Here is a 21,016-nt window from a genome sequence, read left to right on the forward strand (position 1 = left end):
CCACTTCCACCTGTGGCCACTCACTTCCTCCATGGTGCAGACCTCCCTCATCCAAAGTGGTCAGCAACCCACAGGTGATACCAAGAGGGGGAGGCCAGGTGACCCCAAATCATGGCCAGGCTTTCCACTGACATGCTGAGAACCTGAGACATGGCAATGCCCCTCCCCCTCCCCAGATCTCCCCATCCCCAGTGTATCACAAGGATGACATGAACACAAAATTATGAGATGACAGGCATGAGGGTGCTTTGGGAGTCAAGGTGTGGAGTAAGTACCAAGCTCTGACAGTTAGTATGAATTGGTTACTGCAAACCTAAGCACCTGGGTTACTCACAACCTTCCGCCATGCAAGTGTAACTTCAGAGCCTGAGGTTATGTTCCGCTCCCTTTAGTTGCTATAACACAGCAGGAAAGTAAACTCAGAAACCCAACACAAGGAGGTTAAGTGTTTCAAAACCTGAGATGTAGTTATTACTGGAATACCAGAGGATGCCGAGGGTCACCCAAACAGACTCTCCTAAATGCCACACTGCTTGGCTGAGGTCAAGAGGGCAATATTTGGCCAACTGGAAAGCTGACTCTGCCTTCACAGTGCAGGTCTCAAAGCCGTGAAGCGACATGAATTCTGGTTTGGGCTTGCACAAAGGTTTTCTATCACATTCAGTGGGAACAATGACCACTTTCATGAATCATTCCTTTTGGTTGGCTATCAGAAGTTTCAAAGGACTGTCATGGGGACAAAACTTTCAGCAAAGGATTCCCCATAACACAGAGACACTCAACAGCATGCTGGAGGGTAGGCAAACCCCATCAGCTTCAAGGGAAGGGAAGTCATCAAACCAATATCTGGAACAAGTCAACCCCTTGGGGAGAATGAAGTCTTTGAGTGTGTGCTCGCATGGCCTAGTAGAGTTGACACAACTTTCACACTCATTCTCTGCCATGTTTTTGCCACCTCTCACCATTAGTCAGAAAGATACGGAAAGACCTCCCTTGGTGACCCCCCAACTTACATCCTTCCACCCACCCACCTCTTCCCTGTACCACAAATCTACTGGGGATAGGGAGTGATGTGACAGGGCCGACTGGAGGAAAAACCTAAGGCCAGCTGTGAGCCAGTGCTGTGTGGAACGTAGGCCCTGGTGCTGTCTGTACATCTTCTGAAGGACATGCTCCCCCTGCCACCCTCCTAGCAGAGGACAAACCAGTCCTGCCGCACCTGGGGTCAAACATGCTGCCCTGAGTTCCACTCTGCCCCTCTGTCCCTGGTACCATGGGCTGATCACAGAGCCCTGGTGAACCCATCTCCCTATGTCTAAAGCAGGATCCTAGCTCAATCACAAGGTCGTTTTGAAGGTCAAATGGAATAATGTATAGCAAAGTGGCTTGTGTATGTATGATAAATCTCCATACTCTAGCACCCTGAAATTAACTTTCTCTTTGTCTGAAACACAATTAATATTAGGGGAAGGAGCCAGTAACTCTACTCTCCCCACTCCTCCCCCCCGCTCTGTGTATCAGAGGGTAATACAGTGGGGCCTTGACTTATGAGTGTCCCAACTAACAAGTTTTTCGAGATATGAGCAGTCTCTCGGCCGATTTTTGCTTTGAGTTGCGAGCTAAAATTCGGGTTATGAGCCAGCTTCAGATACCCCACCGCTAGTTGGCGCAGCGAACGTCACAGTGAACGCCACAACATCAGCCCAGCATCACGTGTCTCACTCGTTCACTTTATGATTTGACATACTAGTAATTTGAGTTACGAGCTCCGTCACGGAACGAATTAAACTCGTAAGTCAAGGCCCCACTGTATATAAATACCATTGGGAACAGAGCATGGTCTTCATGTCCTACAAACTCATCCCATTAAGGATTTGGTTTTGGGGGATTAAGCAGACATAAAAAGGGCTTCTATGACTAACTGGGAAATGAAGCTGTCTGCCCACTCACACTAAGCAACACGTGTTATTAACACTGCTGGGATAGTGATGTATATATTTTTAAAGGGCCTAATTGAATAGATGGGCTGTAAAAGACATATTGTAGTCTATCCTAATACTAAGGAGAAAGTATGCATATTTGTTGATTCATTCATTCTTCCTGTACATACTGAGTACTTACTATGCACCAGAAATTGACATTTTACTTTTAAATGACCCCAGCTTCATAAAACTTTCTAAAGTAAAACAAGCAAAAGTACCTTTTCAATTTGTTGTTAAACCTAGATTCCCAAGAAATCAATGGAGATGGACTACCAATACTTTGTAAATGGATTAGTGTAGGAGTGAAAAGCCTTGGACAAGACAAGATAATGCCCCTAGCCCCATCATTAACTTGATAGCCAGTGTTTATCCTTCATCCAATATCACCTAAGTGATCCTATCTCCACCACAGAACAGAAAAAGTCACCTTCGTACATGAGGATGGCAGCAGAGGTCATGGAAGACAATGTCGCCAGCCACAAGGGAATTCCAACCTCTGCCCACCTCAAGCCTGAGCAGACCCAGAGATGGACAAGACCACCTACTGTAACCAATGCCCTAACCCTACTTCTATGGAAACTTGCAACTGGTGAGGCCTTGATATGGAAGAACAGGTTGGAAACGAGGGGCGGAGTTACCTGCTCAATTCTTGGGAGCTTTTGTCTCAAACCCAGACCAGGGAGTCTCAGGTGATCTCTGCAGAGAGTGTTCCCCAAAAGTGGAGCTAAGAAGTTGAGGGTAATATCTCTAAGAGGCACATGAACCAGGCCTTGCACAAGGGTTCCGAAACACTTGGTTATAAATACTTAGAGTAGAAAAATACTATGAAACCCTCAAATTGCCTTGATTTCTGGAAACCTTGAACCTCGCATCACCCCTTTCCATTGGCCTTCCCCACAAGTCTGACTATAAACCAGAACCATTCTCCTCTGTCTCCTTGAACCTAAATCCCGGTCAGTTAAAGAAGCAAGATTATATGACATACCCTAATGATGTCCAATTTCTAGAGTACTTGAAGATTGAAAAAATATCCAAAAAGTCTTCTTGTTCCTTAAAGGAAGAACTATACACACAGCAGGAATTTCACATATGATTAAAGCATGCTGTCATCTCTACTAAACACCCATGCACGATGAGGCCTGCCACCGAGACTAAAGCAGTTTTTGAAAGAGCAATCTTTGAAGTCAAGGCAGTGTGTGCATTTAATGAAAGCATCAGACTTCCTCACTCCGTTGAGGTGGCTGGAGAAGGTGCTATACCTTCTGGGGCCGGCGTGCGGGAGGGGAGGCAGGATGCTGGGCTCAGCCTGTTCTGGGGGCAGGAAGTCACTCCTTCTGACGAGATAGAGAATCACAGCCTCACCTAAAGCAGCGGGAGGCTGGCTACCCATCTTATTTTGTAACCACAGACTTCTAAACTCTGCCAAATCTCCGGGGTAAGGGTCTAGGCCAGCGGTTCTCAACCTGTGGGTCGCGACCCCTTTGGCGGTCGAACGACCCTTTCACAGGGGTCGCCTAAGACCATCCTGCATATCAGATATTTACATTACGATTCATAACAGTAGCAACATTAGAGTTATGAAGTAGCAACGAAAATAATTTTATGGTTGGGTCACAACATGAGGAACTGTATTTAAAGGGCCAGAAGGTGGAGAACCACTGGTCTAGGCTGAATCCTCAACTGAAGGATATCAAGCTCTGGTTTCAAGAGATGATCAGATAGCCCAGGAATGCAGTATGAAAGCAGAAGGTTGAGTCAAACTTTCCACATGACACTGTCCCTGTGCAAGCAGAGAAGGCAAGCATGGCATGGGAGCAGGACACACAGAGGACCACCACCACCAGCAGCAGCTGGAAAGGCCTTGCCAAGCAACAAAAATATATCACTACAGGTGTATATTCTTTGGCTTGCAAGTCTGATGTCTAGCCAGCACCCCAAGCGCTGACTGCTCGCATTCCTACCTTGCGCCGGGGTGCCAGTTTCCTTTGAGTTTTGGTTGCAGACCTGCAGTTCCCAAGGCGCTCCGCTCCACCACTCTGCTGGACAGAAACTCCTTTCTCAATGATACTGCAGGCTGGGGGGGACTGAACACATTCCCGATGCCCGGGGCTTCTCAAACACTCCTGAGGGGCAGCACGGCTGTTCTCAGCCCGATTTACCCACAGGGGAAGGCAATACCATGCTGCTCCTTCCAGAATGGGGCAACAGCTACCCTTTTAAGGAAAAGATCTTCCCTGGTCAAGAGCTGGCAAGCTGAAAATCCTCGAAGCCCAGGAGGGCTCAAGCACGCAGCAGTGGGACTACAGATTCCAATTTCCCTGGTATTAGTGAATGGCAAAGCGAGACTGGGGAGTAGAGGTGGTAGAAGAGAACAGTTCACCTTTGGCATCCCTGCTGTTCACACGGCCTGGCCCCCTTTGAAGGGCACTCTGGGGATCAGTGCATTTGGAGACTGGAGAAACCAAAGGAATCAGTGTGGAATTCACAGGGGTGGGTCAGCAGAGCTCTTAGCTACTGCATCTCTCTAATTACCACTTGTTCTGAAAGCTCGGGGAGCTGATATCCCAATAATACCTTTGTTCCCTCCAACACCTAATACTAGCAGTGATTTCAAAAAGGAGGAAGAGAGGAATCCAGTAAAGCAGGTATTCAGAAAAGCCAAAAAAGTTCTGAAGAACACATACCATGTACACAGAAAGGGCTACGCTTTTGCCATCTTTTGGTAAGAACATTTCACTTTCATTTAGGACAATTTAGGACACTGTTCAACTTGCGCATATATATCTTACCTAATAATAGACAAACATGTAAATTGACCATACCTTTGCTATGCTAACCAGCCAATCAGGAGAGTATGCAAATTAACCCAACAAAGATGGCAGTTAATTTGCATATGTAGGCTCCAAGTGGTGGAGTGAAGCCTGATGGCTCCGGGGCCAGAGCAGCGAAGCCTAATGGCTCCGGGGTCGGCTCCGGCCAGAGCCCGGCCAGAGCGAAGGCCTGGGTCCCAGGTGCCAGAGGCAAATCGGTGCCAGCGGCCAAGGGAAGGGAAGGCCTATTGCACGAATCTCTCCGTGCAACAGGCCTCTAGTATATATATAAAAACACAACATGCCGAAACCAGTTTGGCTCAGTGGATAGAGCGTCGGCCTGCGGACTCAAGGGTCCCGGGTTCGATTCTGGTCAAGGGCATGTACCTGGGTTGCGGGCACATCCCCAGTGGGAAATGTGCAGGAGGCAGCTGATTGCTGTTTCTCTCTCATCGATGTTTCTAGCTTTCTATCTCTCTCCCTTCCTCTCTGTGAAAAATCAATAAAATATATTTTAAAAAAAACAACAAAAAAACACAACAATGCTCAAAACAGCGCCGTGTGAATGACCTTGTGAATAGCACAGTAGTTGTACTATGTTACTGTGTGAATGACTTTTTACCAGTTACTGCCAGAGCCCTAATGGCACCAAATTACGTCTCACACAAAGCCATTCTGTTCTTCTCTTTCTTGAAGGAATCACCAGCTTATTGGTGCAAGAAACAAAAAGGGAGGAGCTGTTGGTTTGGAAAGAAAAGCTTCACCCATGGAGGTTTTGAATGAGTCCAAATTTTTTGCCAGGTAATGTTTCTTTGAATATTTTAAAGGCAACGGTAACATTTTTAAAGAAAATTCAACATGAGGTGATTGCCTCCTGAGGAGATGTAACATTAAAACAAAACCTCTGCTTACCTGGTTCAAGGTTTTCTTTTCTTTGTATGTTTCCCGACTGCCTCTTCTTTTCAGGGAACTCTGAAACAGATCCAAGCAACATTCTATTACGGAGGGGTCACAGCGGGCACCTGCCCTGGGTGGGCACCATCCCCACTGGCCGGGGACACACAAGGACAGGGCTCTTTTTCCCCCACTGAAATCAAGAAACCATTTAGGGTCAACATTTCAATCCATTAAATAGGTTGGTGAGGTCTTTGAATTCTAAAAAGCTTTAAATCCTAATTATTATATTTCAGGTATTCCTCAATTATTCAGTTTCATGAAAAAGGAAGGTAACTTAGATCATTTGTACTAGTGGAGGGGAGACAAGAGGAGGAAAAGGTAGGAAGTTTTGGAAATAGATATATAATATGTCTGAGGTTGCCTTATTTACTAATTATGTTTTGTTTGGACTAATATCAAAATTATTTGATGTTTCCTGAATGCCTAAAAGTAAATGATCATATATAAAAAAAAAAAAGTGGTAGAGAGAAAGGGTGGCTCTTGTTTTTGGAGAAAACCTAATCTAGGTTGCAACGTTCTCCATGAACAAGCCCCAATTCATGATTAAACCTACATCTTAAAGATCTAAGAGAGTTCCTAATATATTCATTTGTGATGTGGCCTTGGCCACAAGTAAGTGTCCTTCAATGGACTGGGTCTTGCCTACTGTTACATACATTACAGTGCACCTTTGCCTGCCATAGGCAAGAAGTGTTTCTGAAATATAAACACAGGTATAAACACAAGGGCCCAGGGGGCGGTCTGAAATGGAATAACAGGGAGGCAGACAGGTTTTGCTCAGTCAAGGATGAAGAAAGAACTACTGGGAAGAAGAGGAATTTGAGACCTGAAAGCATTCCTGTGATCCTGAGAAAGGTGGAAGAAAGCGGCTTGGAAAGTTCAGATTGCTGGCTGTCACTCAGACCTTGGCAAACCTGTGAATGAGAGGACATTCTCGCTGGGGGCCGCCCCCTTCCCTTGGCAGCTTCGCCCCGACTGAGGCAAGCACCTGGCTCCTCTGGGAACGCCTCTGAAGGTGGGTGGGCTCAGAGTCCTCTCTGCCTCATTCCTTTGCCGCAGCCCACATACCCAAGCAGCTGGGAAAGGAGGCTCTGATGCACGTCACTCACATAACTGTCAGCCTTAAGCTAATTAACTCAGCTCTGTTCACATTTTAAGTGTCTCTTTCACAGAAGACTAGGCCATGCCATTTATTGGATGAATTTTAGGGTTAAGAAACAAAATTCTAGCCCTAGCTGGTCTTGCTCAGTGGTTAGAGCACTGGCCTGTGTTCTGAAGGGTCCTGGGTTCCATTCCAGTCAAGGGGACATGCCTGGGTTGCGGGCTCAATCCCCAGTTGGGGTGTGCAGGAGGCAGCCAATCAATGATTCTCTATCATCATTGATGTTTCTATCTCTCTTCCCTCTCCCTTCCTCTCTAAAATCAATATATATACATATATATATATATATATATATATATATATATATATATATGTAAAAGAAACAAAATTCTAGTTTCCCTGAACCTTTAGGAGGCCTGGGTCGGGGGTGGGGTGTGTGGGTGTGTGTGCGTGTGTGTGTAATTGAGTGAATGGATGAGATGCTTATAGAATCAGCATGTGAGTGGGCACTCCCTGGTCACCAAGGGTGTGTGTGGGTGTGTGGAAGCTTGTCTCTGGTCCCCCCTGCAGAAGCAGCTTTATTTCCTTTAGGCTTTCTTGTAAAAGCAGCATCACGCTACAAAGAGAACCAGTCTCCTCTGATGGGTTAAATGAAGCAAGTCTTAAGAAGGGCTTGAGCTTTCCCTTCTTAATAAGTAGGTTTTCCAGGATTATTCACGCTGCAGTGAAGGAGTTTCTTTGATTTCAATGAGCTGAGTGAGATAAACACTTCTGACGATTCTCTATAGAAAATATAGGTTACAAACAGCATGTATTTTGTGGTTTCAATTTATAGCTAATAAAATATAAATATATGTATGTGTTATATGTGTTTGTTAGAAAAGTAGGCTATAGAAATAGTATAAAAATGTTAATAATGATCATCTTCAGGTGACAGGTGATTTTAGTTTTTGTTTGTGTGGCTTTTCATAGTCTCCAAATTATCTACAATAAATACTATTTCTTTTGCAAGAAAACAAAACAAAAGTAACCAGGATATGAAAATTTGTACTTGAACGAGGTGAGAGAAAAGAGGCTAGCACCCATCTTCCTACGTCGGACTGCAGCGGAACTTCATCAGAAGTTCTGTGCCAAGTTGTTGGGCTTTTTTCCACAATTAGAAATTGTTTTCATTAGCCCGGACCTTGAGGTATCACCTATACATACACAGTTCTTTAAAAGGACCAAGAGGCTCCCTAAGGGTTGGAGAAACTGGCCAGGTGACTACTGCCCTGCAGGCCCCTGGCATACGGCTCCCTCTCCATGTTCCAAGCAGTGATGAAGCCCCTACTCTGGCGTGCAGTCTCCTCCCTGGCTCACCTGCCTATTGGCCAAGGAACCCTGGGTATAGAATGATTTGTATGAGCATCATTTTTAAAAAAATATCTATATTTTTTATTGATTTCAGAGAGAGGAAGGGAAAGGGAGAGAAAGATAGAAACATCAATGATGAGATAATCACTGATTGGCTGCCTTCTGCACACCCCCTACTGGGGACCAAGCCCCTCCACCACCCACCCCCCTGCAACTTGGGCATGTGCCCTAACCGGGAATTGAACCGTGACCTCCTGGTTCATAAGTTGACATTCAACCACTGAGCCACAGCAGCCGATCTGTATGAGCATTATTTGTGGCCATCCTCTGGATGACGCAAAGATCCAGTGGAGAGTCTCTTCCAAGAAACAATTAAGGGAAAGGGGGAAATGTAGACTATCAAATAAATGGAACCCAGAATGGGGTGTGCCTGCTGTTTAATTCTACTCTTTCTTTTTAATCTGGCCAACTGCCAGAAAATCAATTCTAAATTCCTATGAAAAAGGGGGGGAAATTGGATTTGTGAATCCAAATTGAATCCATCCAAGACTGATGCATTTGCTGGGTACTGAATATGATTAAATAAAATATGAAGTTAGGCAATTATTTGGACTTCCATATCAATTCTTAATGTTTCCTATTTTAAGTTAGCCAGTTTCTTCTAAGCAATTTCAGAAAAACGAACAAGCTCTCATGGCTAAAGTGTCTTCAGAGAGAGGCTTTTGGGGCTTTAACGTTTTAAATTGGTAATAAAAGGAGGCAAATATGAATTAGAATGCTATACATTATGAGTCTATATGGAAAAGAGGGTATAAGCAGATGATTTTCAAAATTCTTACAGAATCTCATTATTCAGAAAGTAGTCTGGGTTTTTGGGGGGCTGATTTATATCACATAGTTGCGAAATCAGAATAAGAAAATGATAGTTCATAGGTCTTCTTCCTTTAAGGAGGAAGTCATCGAGATTCTTCTACCCATATTAAAGTTCTCATTTGGGTGATACAGGATGTAAAGAGTAAAAACTATTAGCTTCCCCTTCAGCTAGAAGCACCACGTCTTGGCTGGAAGATACCTCCTGCCCTTTCCTCCTCTTCACTTGCCCTGAAACAGTTCTCAGGGAGACTGGTTCCCTTTGCACCATGGAATCACATAGCATCCCCCCGAAACCAGCTGCACCAGTTACACTGCAGGGCCCAATACACGTAACCCGCCTCGGATTCCATGGAAAACCCTCCATGGCCATAAAGGGAAGGGAACCCGCCCTAGCTGGTTTGGCTCAGAGGATAGAGCATCAGCCTGCAGACTGAAGGGTCCCGGGTTTGATTCCAGTCAAGGGCACATGCCCAGGTTGCGGGCTCGGTCCCCAGTAGGGGGCGTGCAGGAGACAGCCGATCAATGATTCTCTCTCATCATTGATGTTTCTATCTGTCTCTCCCTCTCCCTTCTTCTCTGAAATCAATAAAAAAATACACATATATTTTTTAAATGGAAGAAAACCCTCGCTCTGGCCCTGTTTGGGAGGGTAATGTGATATTATCAACTACCACTTGTTGGGCACTTACGTGTGTCAGGCACAATGCTAAACTCTTTCTTTACACAACTAACCTAATTTAATTCTCACGAGACCCTGCGAGGCATATATTATTATCACTAACAGATAAGAAAACACAGCAGACATTAGGTAGTGTTTCAAGGTGCCCCAGACTGGGAGATGGGGCACCAACCTGTCCCCGACTCCAGCTCTCGCTCCTGGTCACAGCCTCCAACCTCAGAGCTGCCTCCAAGCCTTCCAACGCCCAGTTTCCTTATTTGGGCTGTTTTTCTTTTTGTTTTCTCAAGGTTTCTAAGCCTCAAATTGCTGAGTTTTCTCATCCAAAGAGTCTCTCCTTTCTTTAGAGAAAAAGCACAAAGAGCTATTCTAGGAATGGTTGCAAATTGCTCTGCTCACAAGATACGTCATGGCCGTGATGTGCTTGTTGGCACTCTGATTATTTCTGAAAGGTTTGAGCTGCAGACAGCAGAAGTCCTTATTTGGAAAAGATATAAAACTATTAGCAGAGACGAAATACCACAAAGCAAATGAGGAGACATGAAGGAAAATGATATTGAGACACTTCGGCTGAAGAAGGCCACAGCCACACCATCCAGGCCATGAGGCCCACCTGGAACAGACCAGACTGCATACCCAGCCTGTCAGGCGGCACCTTCTCCTGGGAAAGAACATGATGATAAAACATGACAGGTCGCTGCACATTTGCTTTTCTTGGCTCAGTTTAAACCTTAGAGACATATATCTTGAGGCCTAGTGATTGGAAAATTGCTGGCTAAAACATGCTACAACACAGTAACCTCAACCAAACATGGTAAAATAAATGAAATGGAAGATGATAAAGTAAAGCTGTAGGTTATCCTTCTTATGCAAAAAAAAAAAAAAAAAAAAAAGGAAAATCAGGACCATTGCAAGACCATGATGATGACTGCACCAAAAAAATGTCCTTCTCCCAAATTGTAGGAAACTCAACTCTTTTTTTTCTTTTTAATCCTCACCTGAGGGTATGTTTTTATTGATGTTTTAGGGAGAAAGGAAGGGGGGAGAGAGAGAGAGAAATATTGATGTGTGAGAGAAATCTATTGGTTGCCTCGTGTACACACCCTGACCAGGGATTGAACGCACAACCTAGGTATGTGCCCTGACTGGAAATTGAACCTTCGGCCTTTCAGTATATGGGATGACACTGAACCATCCGGCCAGGGCAGGAATCCCAGCTCTTAGTAAGCACATCCATGCAGGTACTCAGCAACATCACCAAGCATTATATGAAATACGAAATTGGAATCCACACTTCAGAAGTCTCTACTGACTTACTTAGTAGGTGACAATAAGTGCAGAAAAGTTGAAAATTGATAGAAATGTATGCCATTTGCCTGTCAGAACTGAAGATAAGGCTTGTATCTTTTTTAAAATAATGTTTCTGGCTCCCACTGGTCTATGGGAAAGAAATATACCAGTCCATCAAGATAGGCAAATTATTTTCTTAATCTAATGAAATAATACAAAAGAGAAGTACTTTGAAAAACAAAGCAAAGCCAAAATACAATATATATGTAAAAGTGTATATATGTTGCCCCCTGTCAGAGAAAATCCATTACTCTTTTTTTTTTCAGGTGCATGTAATATGAGAAAATACTTAGTACTTTTGTTTGTTTGTTTATATTTCAAACAAAAGAACATCAGGAAAAGTTCTGAATTACTTGTGCAACTATTTCATAATAACCTGCTGTCACACTTCTTAAACCTTCTAAATTAACTTTCACATTGTTCTAAATAATAGAACCATCATGCTATTAAAATTTATGTACACATTTGTGAAAACTCAGTAAATCTAAGATCTGCACATTTTAGTATATATAAATCAACTAAAAAAGTGTACAAAAGAATTAAGCTATAGTTAACAATGTGTATTTAGGGAAAAGTGAATTGGTGTCTAAAATTTATTTTCAATGTATCCAAAAATAAGATGGGTAAATAGGTGGATGGACAATAGATACATGATAGATCAAATACAGTAAAATATTAATATAGAATGTAGGTGGTGAGTATACAGTTGTTTGCTACAAAATTCCTTAAGCTTCACTATATGTGAAAATTGCCATAATGTTGGAAAGAAAACCATTATGCACATACGTTCCTGATTTCACGGAAAACGGTTAATACAATATTGTATAGCCATTAATAATTATGATTACTAAAAACTGGGAAATTTTTACTAAGCAGTAGAATTATGGGTGACTTCATGTTTTTCTTCATACACTTTTTGTATTTCTCCCAAATTATCAAAATTAATATATATATTATATTTTCAGATCAAGGACGATGTTATGTTTTAAGGACAACAGAACTGGCTCATAATGCAAATGTCCCCACTAAACCTAATACTGTGTTGCCTTTGCCTGGCCTCCTCTGGAAGCGATGGACAAGACTGACAGACAAGACTGATTGTGTGGCCTCCAGAGAGACAGAAAATAACAGGAAATTAAACTGGAGGATTAGCCCCCCGGCAGGATTAGCTCTGTGCTGCTGGGGATCATCAAATACATCTTCCAACAGAGGACAAAGAAGGGCCTAATGCTCATTTGGGGACAGCAATTGGATCTGAGATTCTAATCACCCTCCGGGCTGATGGCTTCCTCTCGAAGAGTCTCCCCCACCAGGCGGAGACCAACCTGCTGACCCATGTCTGCTGAGGAGCCCTGTTATCTGAGCCACTGCTCAGCTCCATTCATCATCCACTGAAATGCTCTGATATCTCAAAAGCGTCCCTGGTGAGTATTCTGCATAAAGCCATTCCTTCCCCTTGGGTAAATCTTCAACAATTCTTCGTGACAACTTGGATTCCCACCTTTAACACCAAGATGCACGCTGAGTGATTTAAGGGGCGAGTGGGGATGCTCGCCCATGGTTTCATGGTTCCTGTGGAGCAAAGCTCTCTCAAATGTCCTATGACCTCCACCACCATTCGGGAAACTGTGCAGACGATTCAGCTAAGCAGGACCAGTAACTGAGCTGCGGGGCAGGGGGCAAGATGCTGCCTGTTCTTGTAGCTGGAGAAACAAATCCCTAGAGGCCAAGAGTAGCTGGGACACTGGTGGGGAATGGCCAGCCCTGCCTTCAGAGGCGGACCAGCCAGTGGGCACTGAGAAACAGACATGCTTCCCGTAGAAGGAAACCTGGCCCAAAAGCACAACTCTAGCTGCTCTGGGCTAAGGATGGGCACAGAGCAGAGGGAGGGGCTGCCCTGCCCAGCCTGGTGGGGAAACGCCTGGGCAAGACTTCAGAGCGCCATTCAATGCAAGAATGAAAACAGCGCTGCGTTTAGGTGATTAAAAGCTAGGGGGCCATTTTTATCTGTGGTCCTGTCTTCTTTGTTGAGCACACAGGCTGAGAAGCTTGACGCCCCTAAACCACGCATATATTTCTGCTAGCACATTATGTCGATGAGATAGCACATCCCAGGCAGTATTTAAAACCACAGTCAGCTGCCCCAGACCGGTATGTCTACTGCAGCCCCTCCACAGGCAAAGCAGAGCGACCACCATGAAAGCCCAAGGATCTCCCCCACCTGCTCCTCTCCCCCAGAGAGTTCCGACAGCTCCTGCCTTGCTGAGGACGGGGCACCGTGGAGCAGGCTCTCCGGACAGAACTGCTGAGGATGAAGTGGGTGTTCCTGTGAGGTGTCACCAGGCGTGAGCTGCTGATGTGCAGGCTGCAGTGCTCATTGGGGCACTCCTCCTGTGTGTGAAATCTGCGTTGCGGTGTCAGAGCCACATCAGTCTAGTTTTGTCTTCTAAAATGACACCAAATCTCTAACAGTTTCCCATATGAAATGCTGGTCTGAGAAAATGCAGATGTTGTTAGATCTTAAGTGCAAGCTCTCACAATTTAGAAAGCCTCACCCAGCTATAGAGGGCAAGGGTACTCTTTACTCAGGCTCATGGCAGCCCTTTCCTAGGAGGGCTCCTCCCTGGGCTGCAGGTAAATCTATTTATGCAATCAAGCTGGACTCTGATGGTTTCAGAATTGACAGAGTAAAAGGGGCTTAATCAGGAAATCCCTTCTACTTGAAAGCTTTATCCTGCTTCCTCCCCGATGCACCTTCCATGGCCATTTCCCACCAGGACAGATCACTCACTTGTCTCTCACAAGCAAGCATGTCTACTTCTGAGCCATCGCCTGTCCAAGGATGAAAGCAGATGTCCCAGGTCCTTCCAACCCCTAGATTCTCTGCTTCTACTATTCAACCAAAAATCCCTGCCGCCCAAAGGCACTGGGCTTGGGGAGAGTGATGGGTGCCCCGAGGAACTGTGGGAAGAGGGAAGGATACCCCACAAGGTGTGTATGTACAGTGCCTTGCTATTTGCATTTCCCAGGATGGACAGTGGGAATCACAGTTCCTCACTGACCAGGAGCAGACTGAGGCTTGCAAAGGTCCTCGGTGCGGTCAGGGAGACGCAGGGAGGAAGCCTCGCCTAGCCCTGGAGTGGTGTGCCCCTGCAGTGCCGTGACGAGGCCGCAGTGACTCAGAGCTGAGGTGCCTTTGCTTTGCCCATTTGCCATCTGTTCAGTCATCTCTCACCCCTGGGTTCACCAGAGTGCTGTGCGTGCCCTTGGGTGGCTGCACCGTGTTCTCATCCTTTCCATCCTCCATCCCTTCCACAGGTTCCCAGAAGGAAAGCCGGCAGCCACGCCTCTCCTTCCACCTTACTCAGGTGCATGTGTGTTGCTGCTGCAAACATGTACTTGGGGATGCAAAAGTGCATCAGAGCACTAACTGGTATTCAGAGAAAGAGTCTCTTGGAGGTTTAAATAGCAAATATCCTGCAAATAGGAACATGCCAGTGGCAAGGCTTTTTTTCCTCCCCCTGGATGTCCGCGGACTTCCGCTTGCCACACCGCCATGCTTCATGCCTGCGCTAGTTTTGGGCCATGTATCTCTGTACTCCGCTATTTTCCTTTGACTCATTTTCGGCATTTTTTTTCTTTTGCCATCTAGAGTAACAGCATCTGAGATCTCTCAGCGTGGAATGTGCAATCTCAACTGTTTGTTTTTAAAGGTTTCACAGTATGGCTTTGGAAAAACCTTGAAAACTCAAATTAGGCTTTTGGACCAATATCTTCATGAATTTTTCAGCTTCCCAGCAAGCATGTGAAAAGCCTCGTGCATGAAAGGGGAAGGTGGACTAGGAAGAAGGGCATTCATGTCCAAAGACAAGCACATTGCTCATGGCCTATGACGCTGAGCTCCTGATGCCTTAGTTTCCTTATTTAAATGTGGGACTAATATTAGTACCCACTTTATACAAAGGGTTCTTGTAAGGACACAATGAAGTAATATGCTTAATAACTGACAGCCATAAAAAGCCAACGTTAGTCTGCTAAGCAGTTATAATTCATTCCTTGGTTAATATTTTCAAATGCTATTCATCCGCCCCCTCTTTTTTTTTTTTTTTAACTTGCAAATTGAGAGTAAGAGCCATCATTAACCATTCCAGCTTTTTTCTCTCTCTAGGAAAAAAAGACCAATGTTTACAGAAATGTGTTTTCCACTCTGTGTGGGAAATGTGCGGAGTGTAAACTTGCTCATCTGGATGGTTTCTGTATGTTCTTTTCTGCACATGGATAATTTAGAATTCTAAATTCATATCACAGACCACTCAATGCCTGCCGGGAAAATACCTTACTATTGTCTGTTACTCATTCACAGATGAAATTTTAACTTAAAAAAAAATTCTCTCACATTGAGTGTTATTTCTATCATTTCAGGGAAATAAGTAGGTCAGATGCTCCACAAAGGAATTAAATATGCCAAGAGCCAATGGCAAAAAAAATGGCCTCTCACACAATGTTTAGAATGCGTCAAACTATGAGGAGAAAAACGGTGACATCACATGCCCTCCCCTGATATCAGATCCTGGCAGATGCCAATTATCAAAGGAGAGGCACTTGTCTTTGTGACTGACAAGGTTTTTCTTTAACATATTAACATACAGTGAATAATAAGGTTGCAGGAGATTGGCTGAATGGAAGGATAAGTAGAAGCATTAAGCAGAGGAAAGGGATATAAAGAGCAAAGAGATTGTGAAACTTCTTCCATACAACAGCTTCTGTCTGGTGTTAGGTGGACACTGAGAAGCACCCAGCATGTGAAATGAAATGCGCTGGAAAGACCTCCTCTCTTTGGTCATGGCATCAGCCAGATGAGCAAATACACGAACTCTCCTTGAGACATAAACCAACACCCAGGTGGAAAAAAATGAGAAAAGAGTTAGATTATGCACTTTCCAGGCCTTTAGACAAGTCGGACCCACGTATCCTGGGTTGGCCCCAGGTGGGAGCCCCTGCCAGCTGGCCTCCTGTCTGTGCTGGGAAAAACCCCCGTGGTGTGAGTCTTTTCTTAGACATTGTTTTCTTCCTTCTTTCTTTCTAACCCCCTGATCATTTCTGGGTTATGGTTCTCTGTTTTCTTCCACATGACTGAAAACAGACACAGGTATTGTCAAAGTCTCCTCCACTCTGGGCAGATATTACACATTTTGTTAGAAATAGGACAATTAGAATAGCTTAATTGTGAATTAACATTCTAGGGTAGAGATGTCCTTTTCGCAGTTAGCAGGTTATTTCGGGCTAAAGGAGTGTACAGAAGACTCTAGCTACCAAGAATTAAATAAGAATAAAATTGATAAAGAGGAGAAAGGACGCACCGAAACTGGCTGTAAAGCAGGACGGATGTGCACACCCCACCTTACCTCCTGTGTCACCCCCTCTTCTCACGTTTCTCTCCTACTCCCCTGTCTCCCACAGAGCCTCAGGTGCCTGTAACCCACAGAGGGGGTCCCCACTGATCCTTCTACCACTCCTTGTACCCCATCTGCGGATACTTTCTCATTCCTTCATCTCAGCTGCTACAGACATCGCTCCATCGCCATCTCTGGGGTTTGGAAGGGCGGGTGGGGGTAGTAGGGGTGGGGGGTGTCCTGTAATCCCCCTCAGTTGTCCTCAAGAAGGGCAGCCATGTGGTTTCTATCAACTCTTCTCTCCTCACTCCACATTGCAACATGCCATCCCTTACACATAACCTTTTGTATTTGTCCCTTTTTCTCTCCTGCATTCAAGGGAAACTTGATCACCTTGATCATTCTGTTGGAAGGCTCCTTGGTGGTGATGCCCACCCTCTTCAATAGAGGCTGAACTATTCAGTGATGTTTTCTTCATGGGGGATCCACAGAGACATCTCCATCTCAGTTACAAGTCACTGTGCCTTTGCCAGGTGGTTGCCTCTGGCTTCTGGACCACGTGTGTTGTGTTTGCAGAGTCTATAGGCATGTGATGGCTTTAGCTACCGAGACTGCACAAGACAGCTCCAGGAGCATGTGGGTGCCATTCACCCATGGGCCCTGACACCTTCTCTCTGGCAATCTAACCTACAGAAAAATACCTTTTAAAAACACTAATTATTGGAGACTCAAATGGATACCTGCAGCAGAGCATTATTTATAACAGGCAAAAAGGTCGAGACAGTCCAAGTCTCTCATCCATTTGACAGATGAATGGATAAGCAAAATATGGCATAAACACTCAATGGAATACTATTCAGCCATTAAAAGGAAGGAAAATCTGATACATGGATGAACCTTGAAAACATAAAACTAGGTGAAATAAGCCAGGTGAAAATAAAAGATAAATATTTTATGATTCCATTTATATGAGATCCCTGGATTAGGCAAATTCATAGAGGCAGAAAGTAGAATAGAGGTTACTAGGGGCTGGGGGGCAGAAGAGTTACTGTTTAATGGATGTAGAGTTTCTGTTTGGGATGATGAAAACGTTCTAGAAAGAGATAGTGGTGATGGTTGCACAACATTGAGCGCGTATCCAATGCCACTGAATTATATACTTAAAAAGGATTAAAATGGTAAATTTTAGGTTATGTATATTTTACCATAATAAAATAATTAACCATATCCAAAGTAGTCTATTTTAAGAGCCATAACAAAGCACCCCAAACAAAAATCTATGGACTTCTATAGCTTATATTCTGGGTGTCACCATAAGATCCTGTGATTTATTTCACTTTCCATGTGTACAATATTATACATTCTTTCTCTCCTTTTATGGCCAAGAAGCTAAGATTATCAAGTACTGTTTTTAATCTGTAAAATACACATTCAGATAGATTCAAACTGTTTATAAATGTTTTGAAGGCAGCTTTTAAACAGTGACCAAAGCTTTAGCAAGTTTTTTTCTCCAAAGGCCTTACATTTTTTAAACAATGGCACACATTTTAAAATTTTATTTTATTATACCTCTAAACATCTACTGATGTTTCAGGTCAGTATATTTTAATCAACTATTACATGCATGGTTTCTTTATAAGAAGTAAATAATTTCTCTCAGTGATCATAACTTATTTGTAGGGAAAAAAATAATTTATCAGATACTAGTGGGAGAAATTTTTATGTTTTTCATAGAGGTGCAAAATTTTAAAACTTGTTGGAAGCAATGCAGGAATACCCTCTACATTATTTTATATTTTCTTTTTGTACAAACACACAAATACATTGAAGTATTGGAAGGAAAAGAGTGAATGAAAGGAGTAAAGGAAGATGTAAAGAATAGAGATAAGACAAGAGGGAAGTAAAAAAGAAAATGTTCCGAGCCTTAGATTTAGCTCCAGCTGACCATCTACCTTGGCCTCTGTGTCAGCTGAGAAACCAAGATCGTAACACTTGCTTTCTGATGGCTTAGGAGGGCAAATGAGATGAAATGACCATACGCCCACCAAAGGATCATGGTCAAAAACGTCAGGTGAGTCAGCAAACACACTGCTTGCATTTTGCATCTAATAGCTTGCTCCATTATAAGCAAACATTTTATATTCAAGACCTTTTCTCCTCAAAACCTCTGTGAGATATTATTCTCATTTCATATTGGAGGGAACAGGCTCCGAGAAAGTAACTTGTCCATCACCACAGGCAGGATTTGAACCCAGTCTCTCCCTTCGTAGCCTGAATTTCTCCACCACACCGTGCTGTCTCAGACGAGGGATTTTGGGAGAAACCAGATCAGACCAATGGTTGGCCGCTCACCTCCCTGCTGACTGTTCTCCCATTCTAGATGGACAGGCGAGATTAGCCTACATACCAGGAAAGTATGCAACAAGGAACACTGATGTGCCTTTGGTATTTTGGGGGTCCCAAAAGGGGCAAAAAGCATCTGTTGTCCTGCTGAAGTCACTTCACATTTATCCATCTTTTATAATGTAAGAAAGGACTCCACCCCACAAACGCACCTTCGAGGTGGAGCAAACCCAGTCCTCTAGGACTCAGAGGCCCCGTAAGCATGAGCCCAGCTCTTCAGGGCCCCAGGAGAAACCTGGGATCCCCAAACACGTCACTGTGCTCTCAGTCAGGACACCCACAGCTCACTGACGTGTCTCCCATTCTACCCTATTCAAGTCTGAGACCCCAGAGACCCAGGCCTAGTGTTGTCTGGGTTGCTGGTAAACCTGGGTAAACCCAGTCCTGGGTTGCTCAGAAAACCTATTATAATAACAGTTTATCATTTATGAACCTTTACACTCTTCTCTAGGAATATATGCCAATTACATGCTTCTCTAAAAGTCTGGGCTTGAGAGAACAATTTCCTTTAGCAAGGGCCTCATTATGATGCTCCGCTTTTTAAACATCTTTTCTTTGCAGGAGGTTGTTTTTATAGTGTTTGTGACAAATGAGAACCTCTTCAACTCCCTTAGAAGGTTCTCAGAGGGTCCTTGCGGGGAAGCAGTCTCACAGTGAAGTGAAAACAGAAAGAAACCTTTCTCCTGTGTATTCCCTGCTGTCTGGGAGAAACGGTCACTCTTCAACCTCCAGGAGCCGACGTTACAGCAGCCTGGAGATCAGCAGTGTCTTTTCAGAATCCCTCCTGAACGTGGCTCCTGTTTGCGGCTGGGGACTCGCAAGGGCGAGGATGGATAACAGTATTGAGCTCCAGGAAGAATATTAAAAACATGCTACCGTTTCCTTCTGCCTTAAGAAGCAGTATTTACTTTAGGACCTTGAGCCATACAGAGGCACTGACAGAAAGGTATGCTTGATGGCCTGTCAGGCACTAGAGATGACTTTAAAAGCTCAATGTGTGTGCACGTGTGATCTGCTGCTTAGGTCTATCCCCTCAAAGGCCATTTTCCTCCAAAAGTGATCCCAAATGCAGAATTCAGCAACAATAATAACTTCTCTCCCCCGCAGCAGTCTCCCATCCCTTTTCTGTCAGTGTACCCATCTGTTCCTCTGCTATCCTGGACTGACATTCTGGAGGAGGTATTTCAACTGTGTTTTACTCTCTAATAAGTGGAGGGGAAAGAGGAAGGGTCTTGGAGAGAAATCTGCAATGTTGTTATTGCCAGCCTTCTTCATCTCTGTTCTGAAAACCCTGCGTCTGGTTTCCCTGGGTATCAGCACAATTTGCAGTAAGAGTTTTTGCCTCCTTGTTATTATTATCTGTCTATTGTCTGATCACAAACATGCGATAACCAAGAATTCTCAGTTCACTGAGGTCCCTGGCCCGTGGGATGAGAGCATGCCTAAATATGTGATCAGCATTAACAATTCTCAGCACAAAGTAACACAATCACAGCTCACACGAGACCAGACTCTTACAGATTTATCAAGTCATAAGCTTAACTAGTCCTAAGGCCAAGGTGCCAAGCTCATCACAGATCAGATTAACCAACCTGCAAAATTTACCCACTGCCTTTCTTGATTTCAAATCCTATGGATTAAGGAAAGGCCAGGTGACAGGCACTGCTTTAATCTACAGAAGAAAACGTCCCGAGAAATTATCTCTACCCAGGAAATGGGAAGTGAGTCACGGTTAGATAGCCGGAAAATCTCTCTGGTGACGTCTGGCGTAATTCCTCAGGGAGGATTAGCAGAGGCTGCTACCATCTAGTTCGTGAGTCATTACTGGAAGCACTTCCTTTTATCTTTCTTGGCTAAAAAGCTGACAAACCAGCCTTTAAAACCTTATCTAGCCAAATCCAGTTACAAAACCGGCTAAAGGGAAAATATCTGTATCAAAAGAACGTGCACATTTTGTTAATACCAACAATAAAAAGACAATGATAGTCTTCAATACCGTAAAAAATATTGCTTTTAAAGAACTATAAACCTTTACCAGACCACTTCTATTAGAAGAGAATATTCCTCAAAATCCAAATGACCTCCTTTTCCTATACACATCTCTCCAAATATATCTC

General features: G+C 44.1%; 1 protein-coding gene across 5 annotated transcripts in view; it reads right to left on the reverse strand.

Moving 5' to 3' along the window:
- The window catches only part of MTCL1 (microtubule crosslinking factor 1), a 118,697-nt gene that overhangs the window by 54,037 nt on the left and 43,644 nt on the right, over positions 1-21,016 (reverse strand). For 3 of the 5 annotated variants that reach the window (XM_036322202.1, XM_036322198.1, XM_036322200.1), the window contains exons 4-5: positions 5,705-5,764; positions 3,944-4,018 (exon numbers count right to left, since the gene is read on the reverse strand). In XM_036322202.1, coding sequence (XP_036178095.1) covers positions 3,944-4,018; positions 5,705-5,764 — 135 coding nt within the window. The remainder of the gene's footprint in view (positions 1-3,943; positions 4,019-5,704; positions 5,765-21,016) is intronic. The other 2 variants (XM_036322199.1, XM_036322201.1) reach the window with 1 other exon arrangement.

Source organism: Myotis myotis, unplaced genomic scaffold (assembly GCF_014108235.1).
Source record: "Myotis myotis isolate mMyoMyo1 unplaced genomic scaffold, mMyoMyo1.p scaffold_m19_p_9, whole genome shotgun sequence".
Classification (NCBI taxonomy): domain Eukaryota; kingdom Metazoa; phylum Chordata; class Mammalia; order Chiroptera; family Vespertilionidae; genus Myotis; species Myotis myotis.